Source organism: Oncorhynchus mykiss, chromosome 13 (assembly GCF_057628025.1).
Source record: "Oncorhynchus mykiss isolate SJ-2025 chromosome 13, ASM5762802v1, whole genome shotgun sequence".
NCBI classification, from domain to species: Eukaryota; Metazoa; Chordata; class Actinopteri; order Salmoniformes; family Salmonidae; genus Oncorhynchus; species Oncorhynchus mykiss.
The window spans coordinates 27188329-27206993 of record NC_143034.1 but is presented as its reverse complement, the minus strand read 5'-3'; the positions used below and the strand labels follow the sequence as shown (position 1 = coordinate 27206993).

Sequence of the window (18665 nt, the reverse complement as noted above, 5' to 3'; positions counted from 1 at the left end):
GAGGAGAGAGAGGTTAAAGGTTAGACACGGGTCGAGAGAGGTCAAAGTTGAGCTCAGACACAAGGTCGTATACATAACGGGGGTAGCTTGTGCCAGAGTGTGCTCAAGAGGGGTTCTATCAGGTCTCAATGACTCAAAATGAAACCACCCACAACTGTGAAAACAAACTGTATCAAGTGAAAATCATTATACAATGGAGCAACGATTGTGATTTACCCAAAGGGTGGCATTGTAAAATTGACATCTCTTACGACATGTACACATTAATCGTAGGTAATAGCTACAGGGGGAGTGTGTAGGAGGCTGAACCTCTGTCTCCCGGGCAACGTACACATTGTAAATGTTGACATTATCTGAGGTTTTAATTAAACACACTTGTTCAACGCCGCCGAGCAATTAATCACTGTCGCTGTAGAAATGTGTCACACACACACATAAACAAGTACACACACACACACAGCGGTGCATGTACTGAGAGACTCTAATCATTCAGGAGCACAGGAAGTGTACTGTAACATCGTATCATGTCAACTCAGATATAGAAGCTGGCAGAGAAAAGGCCACCACTTGAGTATCAACGGATGTATTCACCAGTGCCTGGCCTTTGGTGAGTAAGACTAAGTGAATGAATAATCAAGTATTCCATTTTAATCAAGTACCCCCCCATGCCAGACTCGTCCCCCTCTCTGTTATTGAATTCCCCAATGGGAAGGTAAAAGGCACTGAAAGGTCAAAGTCAGCTCCATTTCAATCCACACAGAAAGGCTAGCCTGTTACCACAACAATAAGGAGCATAAGCAAATAATTAAATACTAAGGACACAAAAGCTTACTTCTCCCACAAGACGATACCAGTATGCTATTTTAAACATATACAAAACCTACACTTCTATGTCCTAAAATGACAGTGCTCTGTTGGGATAGCTGAGTCTGTGAGGAGTGTGGGTGGGTCTGTCTGTCTGGCTGCTGTATCTTCCAGACAGGGTCTGAGGGGAGAACCCCATGCCAGACTCCCATTCTCACAACCTCGCCCTCATTCCTTCTTTCTCAGCCAGCCAGGAGAGAGGGATATATAGAGTGAGAGAGAGAGAGACAAGGAGGAGAGAGTAGGAGGGCAGTGCTAGTAGAAGGGGAGTGTCGCTGAAGTGTCTCTTCAGGGACTGAGCTGTTTAATTACAATTGTCACACTCCCACAGCTCTTCATCTCCATCTCCCTCCCTACTTCTGTCTCTCTACTGCTCTCTTTCTCCGCCCCCCTCTGTTTTTAGACCTACTATTACACTATACTTTTTCCACACGCAGACACACACACTACAATTATCTCTCTCTCTCTCTTTAGCTATTCCATTGATGCTTTGGGGCTTACCTACTCCAATATTCCATTGCTGCTTTGGGGCTTACCTACTCCAATATTCCATTGATGCTTTGGGGCTTACCTACTCCAATATTCCATTGATGCTTTGGGGCTTACCTACTCCAATATTCCATTGCTGCTTTGGGGCTTACCTACTCCAATATTCCATTGCTGCTTTGGGGCTTACTTACTTCAATATTCCATTGCTGCTTTGGGGCTTACCTACTCCAATATTCCATTGATGCTTTGGGGCTTACCTACTCCAATATTCCATTGATGCTTTGGGGCTTACCTACTCCAATATTCCATTGCTGCTTTGGGGCTTACTTACTTCAATATTCCATTGCTGCTTTGGGGCTTACCTACTCCAATATTCCATTGATGCTTTGGGGCTTACCTACTCCAATATTCCATTGATGCTTTGGGGCTTACCTACTCCAATATTCCATTGCTGCTTTGGGGCTTACCTACTCCAATATTCCATTGATGCTTTGGGGCTTACCTACTCCAATATTCCATTGATGCTTTGGGGCTTACCTACTCCAATATTCCATTGATGCTTTGGGGCTTACCTACTCCAATATTCCATTGCTGCTTTGGGGCTTACCTAATTAACTTCATTGTATCAATACTGCAGTGAACAAAATCAGTGCCTAGAGTTGATATACACTACCGTTAAAAAGTTTGGGGTCACTTAGACATTTCCTTGTTTTTGAAAGAAACATCAAATTGATCAGAAATACAGTGCAGACATGGTTAATGTTGTAAATTACTATTGTAGCTAGAAACAGCTGATTTTTATGGAATATCTACAGTACATAGGTGTACAGAGGTCCATTATCAGCAACCATCACTCCTGTGTTCCAATGGCACATTGTGTTAACTAATTTTTTTATTTTACCTTTACTTAAAGTCAGTTAAGAACAAATTCCTTTTTTTCAATGACGGCCTAGGAACAGTGGGATAACTGCCTGTTCAGGGGCAGAACGACAGATTTGTACCTTGTCAGCTCGGGGATATGAACTTGCAACCTTTCGGTTACTAGTCCAACGCTCTAACCACTAGGCTACCCTGCCGCCCCAAGTTGAGCCAAGTTGATCATTTTAAAAGGCTAATTGATCATTAGAAAACCCTTTTGCAATTATGTTAGCACAGCTGAAAACTGTTGTTCTGATTAAAGAAGCAATAAAACTGGCCTTCTTTAGACTAGTTGAGTGTCTGGAGCATCATCATTTGTGGGTTTGATTACAGCCTCAAAATGGCCAGAAACAAAGCACTTTCTTCTGAAACTCGTCAGTCTGTTCTTGTTCTGAGAAACAAAGGCGATTCCATGCAAGAAATTGCCAAGAAACTGAAGATCTCGTACAACGCTGTGTACTACTCCCTGGCTCTAACCAGAATTGAAAGAGGAGTGCGAGGCCCCGGTGCACAACTGAGCAAGAGGACAAGTACAGTGCCTTGCGAAAGTATTCGGCCCCCTTGAACTTTGCGACCTTTTGCCACATTTCAGGCTTCAAACATAAAGATATAAAACTGTATTTTTTTGTGAAGAATCAACAACAAGTGGGACACAATCATGAAGTGGAACGACATTTATTGGATATTTCAAACTTTTTTAACAAATCAAAAACTGAAAAATTGGGCGTGCAAAATTATTCAGCCCCCTTAAGTTAATACTTTGTAGCGCCACCTTTTGCTGCGATTACAGCTGTAAGTCGCTTGGGGTATGTCTCTATCAGTTTTGCACATCGAGAGACTGACATTTTTTCCCATTCCTCCTTGCAAAACAGCTCGAGCTCAGTGAGGTTGGATGGAGAGCATTTGTGAACAGCAGTTTTCAGTTCTTTCCACAGATTCTCAATTGGATTCAGGTCTGGACTTTGACTTGGCCATTCTAACACCTGGATATGTTTATTTTTGAACCATTCCATTGTAGATTTTGCTTTATGTTTTGGATCATTGTCTTGTTGGAAGACAAATCTCCGTCCCAGTCTCAGGTCTTTTGCAGACTCCATCAGGTTTTCTTCCAGAATGGTCCTGTATTTGGCTCCATCCATCTTCCCATCAATTTTAACCATCTTCCCTGTCCCTGCTGAAGAAAAGCAGGCCCAAACCATGATGCTGCCACCACCATGTTTGACAGTGGGGATGGTGTGTTCAGCTGTGTTGCTTTTACGCCAAACATAACGTTTTGCATTGTTGCCAAAAAGTTCCATTTTGGTTTCATCTGACCAGAGCACCTTCTTCCACATGTTTGGTGTGTCTCCCAGGTGGCTTGTGGCAAACTTTAAACGACACTTTTTATGGATATCCTTAAGAAATGGCTTTCTTCTTGCCACTCTTCCATAAAGGCCAGATTTGTGCAATATACAACTGATTGTTGTCCTATGGACAGAGTCTCCCACCTCAGCTGTAGATCTCTGCAGTTCATCCAGAGTGATCATGGGCCTCTTGGCTGCATCTCTGATCAGTCTTCTCCTTGTATGAGCTGAAAGTTTAGAGGGACGGCCAGGTCTTGGTAGATTTGCAGTGGTCTGATACTCCTTCCATTTCAATATTATCGCTTGCACAGTGCTCCTTGGGATGTTTAAAGCTTGGGAAATCTTTTTGTATCCAAATCCGGCTTTAAACTTCTTCACAACAGTATCTCGGACCTGCCTGGTGTGTTCCTTGTTCTTCATGATGCTCTCTGCGCTTTTAACGGACCTCTGAGACTATCACAGTGCAGGTGCATTTATACGGAGACTTGATTACACACAGGTGGATTGTATTTACCATCATTAGTCATTTAGGTCAACATTGGATCATTCAGAGATCCTCACTGAACTTCTGGAGAGAGTTTGCTGCACTGAAAGTAAAGGGGCTGAATAATTTTGCACGCCCAATTTTTCAGTTTTTGATTTGTTAAAAAAGTTTGAAATATCCAATAAATGTTGTTCCACTTCATGATTGTGTCCCACTTGTTGTTGATTCTTCACAAAAAAATACAGTTTTATATCTTTATGTTTGAAGCCTGAAATGTGGCAAAAGGTCGCAAAGTTCAAGGGGGCCGAATACTTTCGCAAGGCACTGTACATTAAAGTGTTTAGCTTGAGAAACAGAAGCCTCACAAGTCCTCAACTGGCAGCGGCATTAAATAGTACCCACAAAACACCAGTCTCAAAGTCAACAGTGAAGGGGAAACTCCGGGATGCTGGCCTTCTAGGCAGAGTTGCAAAGAAAAAGCCATGTCTCAGACTGGCCAATAAAAAGAAAAGATTAAGATGGGCAAAAGAACACCGACACTGGACAGAGGAACTCTGCCTAGAAGGCCAGCATCCTGGAGTCGCCTCTTCACTGTTGACGTTGAGACTGGTGTTTTTCTTTCATCAGCACAACAGTTTTCAGCTGTGCTAACATAATTGCAAAAGGGTTTTCTAATGATCAATTAGCCTAATTAAATTATACATTTGGATTAGTTAACACAACGTGCCATTGGAACACAGGAGTGATGGTTGCTGATAATGGCCCTCTGTACGCCTATGTAGATATTCCATAAAAAATCTACCGTTTCATGCTTCAATAGTCATTTACAACAATAACGTCTACACTGTATTTCTGATCAATTTGATGTTATTTTAATGGCCCAAAAAATTTGCTTTTCTTTCAAAAACATGGACATTTCTAAGTGACCCCAAACATTTGAACGGTAGTGTATACTGACCAAAAATATAAACCCAACATGTAAAGTGTTGGTCCCATGTTTCATGGCCTTAAAATAAAAGATCCAAGACATGTTCCATACACACAAAAAGCTTATTTCTCTCAAATGTTGTGCATATATTTGTTTATATCCCTGTTAGTGAGCATTTCTCATTTGCCAATATAATACATCCATCTGACAGGTGGGGCATATCAAGAAGCTGATTAAACAGCATGCGCATTACACAGGAGCACCTTGTGCTGGGGACAATGAAATGCCACTCTAAAATGTGTAGTTTTATCACACAACACAATTCTTCAGATGTCTCAAGTTTTGAGGGAGTGTGCAATTGGCATGCTGACTGCAGGAATGTCCACTAAAGCTGTTGCCAGAGAATTTAATGTTAATTTCTCTACCATAAACTACCTCCAACACCATTTTAGAGAATACGGCTGTACACCCTACCGGCCTCACACCCTACCATATCAGCCCAGGACCTCCACATCCGGATTCCTCAGCTACGGTATCGTCTGAAAACAGCCACCAGGACAGCTGATGAAACGGAGGAATATTTCTGTCTGTAATTAAGCCCTTTTGTGGAGAAAAACTCATTCTGATTGGCTTGGCCTGGCTCCCCAGTGGGTATGTCCTCCTCGCCCCTCCTATGGCTGCGCCCCTGCCCAGTCAAGTGAAATCTATAGATCAGGCCCTAATGATTTTTTTTTTCTCAATAGATTGATTTCCTTACATGAACTGTAAAATCCTTGAAATTATTGCATGTTTGGTTTATATATTTGCTCAGTATAGAAGATGTAGGGATGCAGGGTGGTCGCACGAGGACCTTGGAACACTGTAGCACACTGCACCAGAGCACCCGCAGCACCTGTCTCACATTCACATAGGAGGAGGGATACGTATTGTAATGAACACCAACATAACTACGGCTCTAATATATATATATATATATATATATATATATATATATATATATATATATATATATATATATATATATATATATATTTTTTTTTTTAACAGTAACCCCCAGGGATCTACTTCTTCACCGCAGTTACTAAGGCCTACTTTTTTTTTGCTTCACTCCTTTAAGCTAGTTTTAATAACAGAGCCTTATTTAAAACTGTGTTCCCTGAAGTACCATCATGCCGGATGACGACTCGATTATCTCTGTCTGACAAGATAGTGAGAATATATGAATACTGGCTCATTGATGATGACTTGACATACTAGTCTCTTCTATGACAGGGGGATTAAAACATAATACTTTTGAGATGTCAGTAGAAAAATAAAAGTGGGTTTACAACCTATTTGTGAATATAGGTCATAGGCATAAAGCTGTTGTTATCTGGCGAGCCTGCAGGCTTCAGCACATACAGAGCTGCTTCAGTTTAGTCTGACCATAACATTCCAGCTGGATGTTGTGCCTGTGACTGCTGAATTGAATGCTCAACCAAAATCAATTATTACTGTATACTAGTAAATATCACAAAATCATGCTTTTCAAATGCTTTTCTGGTCCTACAAGCTTAGCCGTCTTTGGTTTGTCACCTAGACGAGTGACCCCTGTCAATTCTGTCCACACTCTGTGCTCAAAATACCCAGGGGGTAGCTCTAGACGAGACAGACGTCGCAACATTTCCTATGTCTGGTTGCCGTCACCACAGGTGACCAGAGGACACCTGTGTTGTCTGCTGCTTGAATAAATGACAGATGGAGGAAGACAGCAGAGAGAGAGAGAGAGAGAGGCACTGTATAAACCTGCCACACCTGCTCCCCCTTGCCGGATCCCAAACCTGCATCTCATCACCGCCACACCAGGTCCCCAAAGACCTCCGACCCCTATGATTGATTCCACGGTTGCCTCCCGGTATCTCGGCAACATATATCTTGATAAAGTATCTATCTGTACTATCTATAGTGAATTAGTAAAAAAAGGAAATAGAGTCTTGGGTCTAAAATCCAGTAAATTATATGACACAGACAGTCAGAGATTATAGAGGCTGTAAGACAAGCAGGGGAAGAGCTGGCTCACTGATGGAATGTTGGTATGTGGTTGTGATTGTGATCAGGCTGATGCATCCTCTGTGGGTGTATAACTAGAGTCTAAAATCACAACTACACAACTGTTCTATTCACATGGATGGCATTCTTTACTGACTTTAGACCTGTGCCCTCCCTCTTTCTGAATGGCTATCGCCCCATCCTGCCTATCTCTGATTGGATTGTGGAAAATATGCCATGACACTACTCCGGATGTTTACTCAGAAGTAAACAATAACGATGAGGAAATCAATTAACTCATGTTTCTGAAGCAATTATGTTGACGTAACAGTATATCAGTGACAGAGATGAAACACCACGGCCATGCTGCTAACAGCTAAAAGACTGTCTTTCAACATACAGTGGAAGTCGGAAGTTTACATACACCTCAGCCAAATACATTTAAACTCAGTTTTTCACAATTCCTGACATTTAATCCTAGTAAAAATTCCCTGTCTTTGGTCAGTTAGGATCACCACTTTATTTTAAGAATGTGAAATGTCAGAATAATAGTAGAGAGAATGATTATTTCAGATTTTATATCTTTCATCACATTCCCAGTGGGTCAGAAGTTTACATACAATTAGTATTTTGTAGCATTGCCTTTAAATTGTTTAACTTGGGTAAAAAACGTTTCGGTAGCCTTCCACAAGCTTCCCACAATAAGTTGGGTGAATTTTGGCCCTTTCCCCCTGACAGAGCTGGTGTAACTGAGTCAGGTTTGTAGACCTCCTTGCTCGCACACGCCTTTTCAGTTCTGCCCACAAATTTTCTATGGGAATGAGGTCAGGGCTTTGTGATGGCCACTCCAATACCTTGACTTTGTTGTCTTTAAGCCATTTTGCCACAACTTTGGAAGTATGCTTGGGGTCATTGTCCATTTGGAAGACCCATTTGCGACCAAACTTTAACTTCCTGACTGATGTCTTGAGATGTTGCTTCAATATATCCATATCATTTTCCTGCCTCAACTTAGTGTATGTAAACTTCTGACCCACTGGAATTGTGACACAGTGAATTATAAGTGAAATAATATGTCTGTAAACAATTGTTGGAAAAATGACTTGTGTCATGCACAAGGTAGATGTCCTAACCGACTTGCCAAAACTATAGTTTGTTAAAAATAAATTTGTGGAGTGGTTGAAAAACAAGTATACAGTGGGGCAAAAAGGTATTTAATCAGCCACCAATTGTGCAAGTTCTCCCACTTAAAAAGATGAGCGAGGCCTGTAATTGTCATCATAGGTACACTTCAACTATGACAGACAAAATGAGAAAAAAAAATACAGAAAATCACATTGTAGGATTTTTAATGAATTTATTTGCAAATTATGGTGGAAAATAAGTATTTGGTCACCTACAAACAAGCAAGATTTCTGGCTCTCACAGACCTGTAATTTCTTCTTTAAGAGGCTCCTCTGTCCTCTACTCGTTACCTGTATTAATGGCACCTGTTTGAACTTGTTATCAGTATAAAAGACACCTGTCCACAACCTCAAACAGTCACACTACAAACTCCACTATGGTCAAGACCAAAGAGCTGTCAGAAACAACATTGTAGACCTGCACCAGGCTGGGAAGACTGAATCTGCAATAGGTAAGCAGCTTGGTTTGAAGAAATCAACTGTGGGAGCAATTATTAGGAAATGGAAGACATACAAGACCACTGATAATCTCCCTCGATCTGGGGCTCCACGCAAGATCTCAGCCCGTGGGTTCAAAATGATCACAAGAACGGTGAGCAAAAATCCCAGAACCACACGGGGGGACCTAGTGAATGACCTGCAGAGAGCTGGGACCAAAGTAACAAAGCCTACCATCAGTAACACACTACGCCGCCAGGGACTCAAATCCTGCAGTGCCAGACGTGCCCCCCTGCTTAAGCCAGTACATGTCCAGGCCCGTCTGAAGTTTGCTAGAGAGCATTTGGATGATCCAGAAGAAGATTGGGAGAATGTCATATGGTCAGATGAAACCAAAATATAACTTTTTGGTAAAAACAACTCGTCGTGCTGAATGCTGAGTTGCATCCAAAGAACACCATACCTACTGTGAAGCATGGGGGTGGAAACATCATGCTTTGGGGCTGTTTTTCTGCAAAGGGACCAGGACGACTGATCCGTGTAAAGGAAAGAATGAATGGGGCCATGTATCGGGAGATTTTGAGTGAAAACTTCCTTCCATTAGCAAGGGCATTGAAGATGAAACGTGGCTGGGTCTTTCAGCATGACAATGATCCCAAACACACCGCCCGGGCAACGAAGGAGTGGCTTCGTAAGAAGCATTTCAAGGTCCTGGAGTGGCCTAGCCAGTCTCCAGATCTCAACCCCATAGAAAATCTTTGGAGGGAGTTGAAAGTCTGTGTTGCCCAGCAACAGCCCCAAAACATCACTGCTCTAGAGGAGATCTGCATGGAGGAATGGGCCAAAATACCAGCAACAGTGTGTGAAAACCTTGTGAAGACTTACAGAAAACGTTTGACCTCTGTCATTGCCAACAAAGGGTATATAACAAAGTATTGAGATAAACTTTTGTTATTGACCAAATAGTTATTTTCCACCATAATTTGCAAATAAATTCATAAAAAATCCTACAATGTGATTTTCTGGATTTGTTTTTCTCATTTTGTCTGTGATAGTTGAAGTGTACCTATGATGAAAATTACAGGCCTCTCTCATCTTTTTTAAGTGGGAGAACTTGCACAATTGGTGGCTGACTAAATACTTTTTTGCCCCACTGTATGTGGTGTATATAGTGTTTGTAAACTTCCAACTTCAACTGTACTCTTACAATAAAGGTCTCCAAAGGGGTTCTTCGGCTATCCCAATAGATGCGTTAAAGGAGTCAATCGAACACAGTTCGACAAGATTGGCGCACATTCAACAAATCTGATCGAACAAAGTTAATATTTGTCAAATGGTTCCCATTCAACTTTCAAACTACAGTATTTCTATCCCAAGTACTTCTGATGATGGGTTTAAACAGCTCATCATCAATCATTGAAAAACTGCCTTGTAAAAGCAGATGGAGATATGTGGGCTGAGCCATTGAGCACAGCTGGGCCTTTTTCTCAGCATTCTCTTCACCACCCATTAGCAGATACATCCACAACCTGTGTGTGTGTGTGTGTGTGTGTGTGTGTGTGTGTGTGTGTGTGTGTGTTGGTTTAAAGATGCTTGCCTTGAGTGTGTAAATATATATATAATAATAAAATGTGCTCACTAAGGGCAGAGCTAATGGGCTCTGTGTAAGTGCCAATGCATCCTCCACTGCTCAGACAAACACCTCAGAGCTACACAACATTCAACCCCAACCATGTCTCCAGTCAATAGCTTTTAGCATTTTGATAGGATGAAAGGAAACTCGCACTGAGATTCTACCTGAGGACTTTCCATAGAACTCCTCTGTCCATTGTGAAGGGAGATGAATACTGAATACAATGGTGGAGAAAGAGTGAGAGTGTGTGTGCGTGTGTGCTTGTGTGTGTCTGTGTGTCTGTGTCCATTGACAGATTTCTTTATCTGGGTGGATATGTCCCTGCTTTGCCACTTTTCCCAGAGGGCACCTCTTCTTTCACACAAACCCTCTCTCAGCCCTGGTTCTCTGACCTCGCCAAAAAGACAACTCTGTCTTTAGAGCTTGATAGACTCTTTGATTACCTCAGGGACAACAGGCCTTTTGTAAAGTAAGAATGTCTACAAAACTTGGTAGGAAAGTTTCAAAGATTTCCTCAAACGGAAGGTTTTATGTACTGTAATAGACAACTGACATATCTGTTCTGTTGAGAGATGAAATAGGATATTGTCATATCTGTTTAAGTTTCCTTGATTTTTTGAGTGTTTTCTATCATGAGTGCTTGACTCCATGGCTAGCCATACCACACTGTTTCCCCAAATAACACATCTCATTACTACAGTATATGAAGGAGAAGGGTTGATCCAATATCCCTAAGAATGTCTTCCTGTGGTTTCCAATAACTTCTAATATGAAAACTCAACAGAAATTCAGAACCATGAAACGGTGGAGACGATTCCTCCAGAGCAAAACACCCATCCATAAAATCCGTCTCTTAAAATAGACTATGACTTCCGCCTAAAAACATCTCACCTAAAGTTATATTTGTCCTTCTCTTCTGCCAGTGCAACACAAACACATGCCATTGTTCTACCAGCCAGTGTGTATTTTATACCTCTCTCTCTCTCTCTCTCTCTCTCTCTCATAATGTTTTCAACAGATTTCTTAGGCTCTACTAATTTTGACTCCCCACCAGGAGGCAATGGGCCTGATTCCCAGTCCCCCGCTGAGCTACTTCCTCTTATCCGACATGAGAAATCGAAACCTTTCCTTCGCTAACCAAATTCCCCGTTTCAATTTGGGACTTTTATTAGCCGGTGAGCAGATTGGCTTTGTGCCTCTGCTGTGCCCGCTGGGGCTCAGATTGTGCCGATGTTGTAGAGAGAGTTATGAGGCACACACACACACGACACAGAGATAGACAGACAGGCAGACATGCCTGCACGCATACACACACACACACTCACGTGAAATGAGATTACACACACAGGGCCATTAATCATGGTGAGGAGACTGGACCACGCTGGGGGTCAACTGTGTGACCGTCTGTCTGTAGCCCAAGGGGGGAGTGACGCATAGGCTAAGGCACACATGTACCAGCCAAAGGAGGGGCTGGGACGTGTGTACATGTGTGAGAGAGAGAGAGAGAGAGAGTGAGAGAGAGAGGGTGGGTCGTGACTGGCTGATTTGTACCGCCAAATGAGGGCCTGTCTGGTCACAGGTTTAAAGAGCCAACGGTGTCCATAATTATACATATTTCTACAGCGGAAGAGAGGGAGCGAGGTACTACAAGCTTAATACAGTCAATATGGGTGGTGACAGCAGTGGTTTGAATGCTCGCCCATATACATATACGTAAGGGTCCGTTGTTTATTTCCGACGATGACAGCGGTTTACTGACAGGATGTCGCATTCTAGCATGGCCCCATTGAAATGAGGCTCTAACAGTCTGCCAAGGTTCCACATCATCTTTCTGTGGCCACAAGAGGTAGGAATGTCTGGGTCTTGTTTGTGACAGACTCAGCAGACAGAGCCGTCACACCAATGAATTCTTAATTAAGACAATTTCCTTATTAATTGTGGCTCGGCATAAAAATATCATTACAGCCTAGCCTACATCCTAAAATATATTATCAACCCAGCCCCATTGTTCAGTATTACATTTCTATAGCTGTTGGATAAAACAAAGTGGGTAAATGCGGTACCGTATGCTGAACCCACAGCGTTATAGTGCATATAATAATGCATATTTCAATGGCTCATTTGATTACATCCACATCACCCAGGGGTTCTGATTGAGTGATGATTACAGATGATTACAGTAATTGGCTACTTAACCAGCACAATAAGGAGCACACGATCCAATTAGACAACAATAGGATGTAACAATATCTCATCACGTCCTCTCCACAGCTCTGTAAAGCTAACAGTGCGCGTGCGCACTCACACACACACACACACACGCACACACAAACACGCACACACAATGTTACTCAGGCTTCTATTCAATCTATTCCATTAAAGCAATGAAGACCCTATTCAATAAACCTGTTACGAGCGTTTAGCTGTTGTGAAATGACCCGCCATTGTTATGGAGACTGTGGGGTAGTTAAGATGGCAGGGAGCTGTCAGAAACAGTAATGACGCTTGCAGTAACTGAATGCATGTTATGTTGAGTCTAATCAGCTTAGCTCAGGTTTTGAATCATTACATTGGTAATAGGAGTTCATTCATCATTCACAGTAGAGTGTGTATAAAAAATAGATAGTTATTGTATACATGTGCATAATGCATGTGTGCTAATTAGTGTGTCGGTGTGTGTGTGTGCCTCTTCCTCTCTCCTCTACCCTTAGTCTGATCACCTCCAATAGCGCTGGGACATTATTTTCTCTCCTCTACCCTTAGTCTGATCACCTCCATTAGGGCTGGGACATTATTTTCTCTCCTCTACCCTTAGTCTGATCACCTCCAATAGCGCTGGGACATTATTTTCTCTCCTCTACCCTTAGTCTGATCACCTCCATTAGGGCTGGGACATTATTTTCTCTCCTCTACCCTTAGTCTGATCACCTCCATTAGCGCTGGGACATTATTTTCTCTCCTCTACCCTTAGTCTGATCACCTCCATTAGCGCTGGGACATTATTTTCTCTCCTCTGTCTCCAGGTGATAAAGATATCATTCTATCGTTCCCGGAGAGAGATTGAGGATCGTACATTTTTCATGACCCCTTTGAGCACATTATTGAATTATTGATGTGGCCCTTTTCAGGAGTTAAAGAACGTTGGAAAAACACAGTAAGGGTTTCATTTAGCGGTGTGTTGCTCTGAACGTAGCCTTCCGGTCGGGCGTCCCCCAGGGATAAGAGTTAAGACACCCTCCTTTTGGAAACGGGTCAACTAGATAGGAGTCAACAGGTGAAAAAAAGTGTCTGTGCATGTGTGTGTGTGCGTACATGCGTGCATGTGCACTCGCCATATCAATAGTTAATTTGACGGCGCCTGGCAAACCTGGGGCTGATTTCAAAGGGAGGTGATGCAAGGCTGGCTCCATCTCATCCACGTTCACGATTCAAGTATGTGAGAGAGTGAGTGTATGTGTGTCGTGTGTGTATGGGTGAGAGCGAGCCTTTACCTCAGTACATCAAGCCCTGAGCTAGATATGAGACCGTCAGGGACACTGTCTGAGAGAATGTAATAACCTAGACAGAAATACAGTACCTGTCCATGAAATTGAAACAGCTAAGAACTGCACTATAGTGTTCAACAAATCCATTGTGCTGAAGCCAAATAGCTTCAGGCTAGCCTGAGAGAGAGAGAGAGAGAGAGAGAGAGAAAAACACACACACACACACACACACACACACACACACACACACACACACACTTGGGGCTGTGGATGCAGCCATGGTTACCCGAGATTCTTGTGGAGCCTCCCCGTGTGTGGAGGGGCGGAGCCTGGAAGGCATAGACCACATCGCTCTCGGCAATGCTGGTCAGATCGTCGTCGTCAGAGAACGAACGCTGGAAGCCGGTGGCATAGAGCTCTGACAGGACCACCTGGATGGGGGCCGGGGGGTTTTGGAAGGAGAGAGAGAGCGAGGAGGAGATTTGTTAAAATAGATGTACATTGCTTAATACAGACACTTAGCACGGAAACAGACTTTATGTATAAACAGCCATGGACATGGCTAAGTGGCTTAGCATGGGGGTCAAACATACACATACACAGGCTACAAATTGTAGACAGACAAGCTATAGAGGACAAACAGGGAATATATGTGGCAAAGCAAACAGAGCAGACATGCTATATTTGCATTATAAGTCTGTTCAAGATCCTTCTAAAGTAAACACATATTAAAGGCCCAGTGCAGTCGAAAATGTGATTTCCACACTATGGGGTTGGAATAAAACTGATATTTAAAAAAAAATGATGATAGTGTAAGAGCTGTAAGAGCTGTTAGAAAAGATTGCCTGAAATGTCTGCCTGTTTTGGTGGGATGGAGTTTTGGACTGCCTGGTGACATCACCCCTCCCCACTCAGACTACTGTCTGACAGTCCTGGCAAAACTCTTGTGCCGTTGATTTGACGATAATATTAATCTGAAGATTTGTTATTTATCTATTTAACTAACTATGTTTAATTGTTGCCTGACCAAATGTAATAATGTAACAATTAACTCATTAGGATTTGGGGCATCACAAGAGTGGTTGCTTAAAGAGTTACCATCTCCTGAATTAAACTCTAAAAGTTCTTTACCTATCACATCCATAAACACACAACTTATTAATCGTAACAAAAATCACTAAAGCTGGAGACTCTTACCTCCCTCACTAGCTTTAAGCACCAGCTGTCAGAGCAGCTCACTGGACTTGTACATAGCTCATCTGTAAATAGCCCATCCAATCTACCTCATCCCCATACTGTATTTATTTATTTATCTTGCTCCTTTGAACCCCAGTATCTCTATTTGCACATTCATCTTCTGCACATTCTACCATTCCAGTGTTTAATTGCTATATTGTAATTACTTCGCCACCATGGCCTATTTATTGCCTTACCTCCCTTATCCTACCTCATTTGTACATGCTGTATTTAGACTTTTCTACTGTATTATTGACTGTGTGTTTTTTAATTCCATGTGTAACTCTGTGTTGTTGTATGTGTCAAACTGCTTTGCTTTATCTTGGCCAGGTCGCAGTTGCAAATGAGAACTTGTTCTCAACTAGCCTACCTGGTTAAATAAAGGTGAAATAAAAATAATAATAAATAACCTCGTATCATATCACCATTCTGAACAGTCATAACCTTTTGCATCTGCAAAAACCCGAGCTTTACTTGATTCTGATTGATTCTGTACTACACAAATTGGTTTAATTATTTATTTACTAGCTAATTAAATGGGAACACAGGATAAACATGCATTCTACACTGATATTGGAGACGTAATACGCTGAAAACAGATCCCAAGCAGAATGACAACATGGATAACATTGCCACATTCACAAACTACTCTCACCTACAATAATCATATACTTTCCACACGAACCTCCGCCCGCTTTGAGCAAGAAATCATGAATGTATTTACGTGAAATGTCTGGGTTCACCGGGGATCTCTCGGTGAACAGGGCAGCCTTGGAAAGGGGGTTGGGCCTTTTTGTGGCACATGTGTAAGGCTCTGATTGTCCGAAATGTTCCAACAATTCTTCTACTGATATCCTTCTTCATAGTTGTCCGGTATCCGGTGACTTGTCGTGTAGTCCTGAACAGAACTACAGAGTTGATTTTTGCCTTCCATTTACTATTGAAGATGCTTCTTTGAAGATGGTTCGATGTTTCCCCAGTGGGGTGATGAGAGTGGCGTAATGGTTTGAGCAGAGTAACAGGATGGTCCTACTTAAATTTGCTTTTGAAGATACTTTACTTAGGACAGCTAATCTGCCGTATCAGTGATTGTCCAGGAGGTGATTTTATCATCTCCACCTCATGTTGAGGAGGTGGGGATGATGTCATCGATGCACTTATTGATGAAGTCAATGACAGATGTGGTGTACTCCTCAATGCCTTAGGAAGAATCCCGGAACATATTCCAGTCTGTGCTAGAAGAACAGTCCTGTAGCTTAGCATCTGAAAGCAGGAATCAGGAGGAAGGAATTATGGTCAGATTTGCCTAATGGAGGGTGAGGGAGAGCTTTGTATGTGTCTCTGTGTGTGGAATATAGGTGATCCAGAGTTATTTTCTTCCTGGTTGCACATTTAACATGCTGATAGTAATTTGGTAAAACTGATTTAAGTTTCCCTGCATTAAAGTCTACGGCTACTAGGAGCGCCGTCTCTGGGTGAGCGTTTTCTTGTTTGCTTATTGCAGAATACAGCTTATTCAATGCTATCTTAGTGCCAGCCTCTGACTGTGGTGGTATGTAAACAGCTACAAAGAATACAGATGAAAACTCTCTAGGTAGGTAGTGTGGTCTAGAGCTTATCATGAGAAACTCTACCTCAGGTGAGCAATAGCTCGAGATTTCCTTAGATATAGAGCACCAGCTGTTGTTTACAAAAATACATAGACCGGCGACCCTTGTCTTACCAGACGCCAATGTTCTATCCTGCTGGTACATCGTATAACCATCCAGCTGTATGCTGATGTTGTCGTCGTTCAGTTTAATCTTAAGCGTAACTCGTAAATTTTATTGTCCAAAGACTGCACATTTGCTATCAGAATTGAGGGAAGTGGGGGTTTATTCGATCACCTACGACTTCTCAGCAGGCAGCCCCCTCTCCGGCCTCTCTTTCTCCGCCTCCTTTTCACGCAGATTACTGGGCTCGGGGCCTGTTCCTGAGAGAGCCATATCCTCCACCTCGGGCTCGTCAGAGTCGTAAAAGAAGAAAAAGGATTCTGCTAGTCCGTGGTGAGAAATCGCAGTCCTGATGTCTAGAAGTTATTTTCGGTCATAATAGACGGTAGTGGCAACATTATGTACAAAATGAGTAAAAAAAAACAAGTTACAAACAACGCAGATAAACGAACCAAAAAACTCAATCAGTTGGGGGCACATAAAACGTCTGCCTTCTGCTCCGGTGCCATTTTATCTTCTCCCTTGATTTACGACCGGACGTGAGTTGTTAATCACAACTAGTTCTTTCCTTCCCCCTCTATGGGTGTAAGGGGGTCTGATTGAAGTTATTCATTGCAAACCTGATTCTCGTGGTCAGTCATGAAACTTGCTTGAGAAATTGCTTTTTGCTAAGAAGCTTTTTTTGTTTCTTTTCTGACAATTTGAATTGAAAACAATCACAGCAAGACGCTTAATTGTCACCCAGAAAGGATTTGATATTGAGATAAAAATGGCTGCATTGGACCTTTAAGGATTCCTTACTCTCTCCTCACATCTGTTTTCTGAGAAGGCTTTTATCAAATCACAAACAAACAAACAGACAGACAGACAGTGATGTCCCATCCTGCTCCTTCTCACATACCATGACGAGACATTAGGCCCAGCTGTGGGACTGACAGCAGAGTGTCTCTGTCTGAAATATTCCTAACTTTCTCTGTCTATCTGTTCCCTCTCTTCATCTCTGTCATTCTATGTGTCTGGTGTGCTCCGGTCTCTGTCATTCTATGTGTCTGGTGTGCTCCAGTCTCTGTCATTCTATGTGTCTGGTGTGCTCCGGTCTCTGTCATTCTATGTGTCTGGTGTGCTCCAGTCTCTGTCATTCTATGTGTCTGGTGTGCTCCGGTCTCTGTCATTATATGTGTCTGGTGTGCTCCGGTCTCTGTCATTCTATGTGTCTGGTGTGCTCCAGTCTCTGTCATTCTATGTGTCTGGTGTGCTCCGGTCTCTGTCATTCTATGTGTCTGGTGTGCTCCGGTCTCTGTCATTCTATGTGTCTGGTGTGCTCCAGTCTCTGTCATTCTATGTGTCTGGTGTGCTCCGGTCTCTGTCATTCTATGTGTCTGGTGTGCTCCAGTCTCTGTCATTCTATGTGTCTGGTGTGCTCCGGTCTCTGTCATTATATGTGTCTGGTGTGCTCCGGTCTCTGTCATTCTATGTGTCTGGTGTGCTCCAGTCTCTGTCATTCTATGTGTCTGGTGTGCTCCGGTCTCTGTCATTCTATGTGTCTGGTGTGCTCCGGTCTCTGTCATTCTATGTGTCTGGTGTGCTCCGGTCTCTGTCATTCTATGTGTCTGGTGTGCTCCGGTCTCTGTCATTCTATGTGTCTGGTGTGCTCCGGTCTCTGTCATTCTATGTGTCTGGTGTGCTCCAGTCTCTGTCATTCTATGTGTCTGGTGTGCTCCGGTCTCTGTCATTCTATGTGTCTGGTGTGCTCCGGTCTCTGTCATTCTATGTGTCTGGTGTGCTCCGGTCTGTCATTCTATGTGTCTGGTGTGCTCCGGTCTCTGTCATTCTATGTGTCTGGTGTGCTCCGGTCTCTGTCATTCTATGTGTCTGGTGTGCTCCGGTCTCTGTCATTCTATGTGTCTGGTGTGCTCCAGTCTC

The 18665-nt window shown here is 42.7% G+C and overlaps 1 protein-coding gene across 2 annotated transcripts in view; it reads right to left on the bottom strand.

Moving 5' to 3' along the window:
- Positions 1–18665, bottom strand: part of LOC110485810 (ubiquitin carboxyl-terminal hydrolase 43) — a 126692-nt gene that overhangs the window by 28000 nt on the left and 80027 nt on the right. For both annotated transcript variants that reach the window (XM_036940477.2, XM_090195900.1), the window contains exon 6: positions 14081–14225. In XM_036940477.2, coding sequence (XP_036796372.1) covers positions 14081–14225 — 145 coding nt within the window. The remainder of the gene's footprint in view (positions 1–14080; positions 14226–18665) is intronic.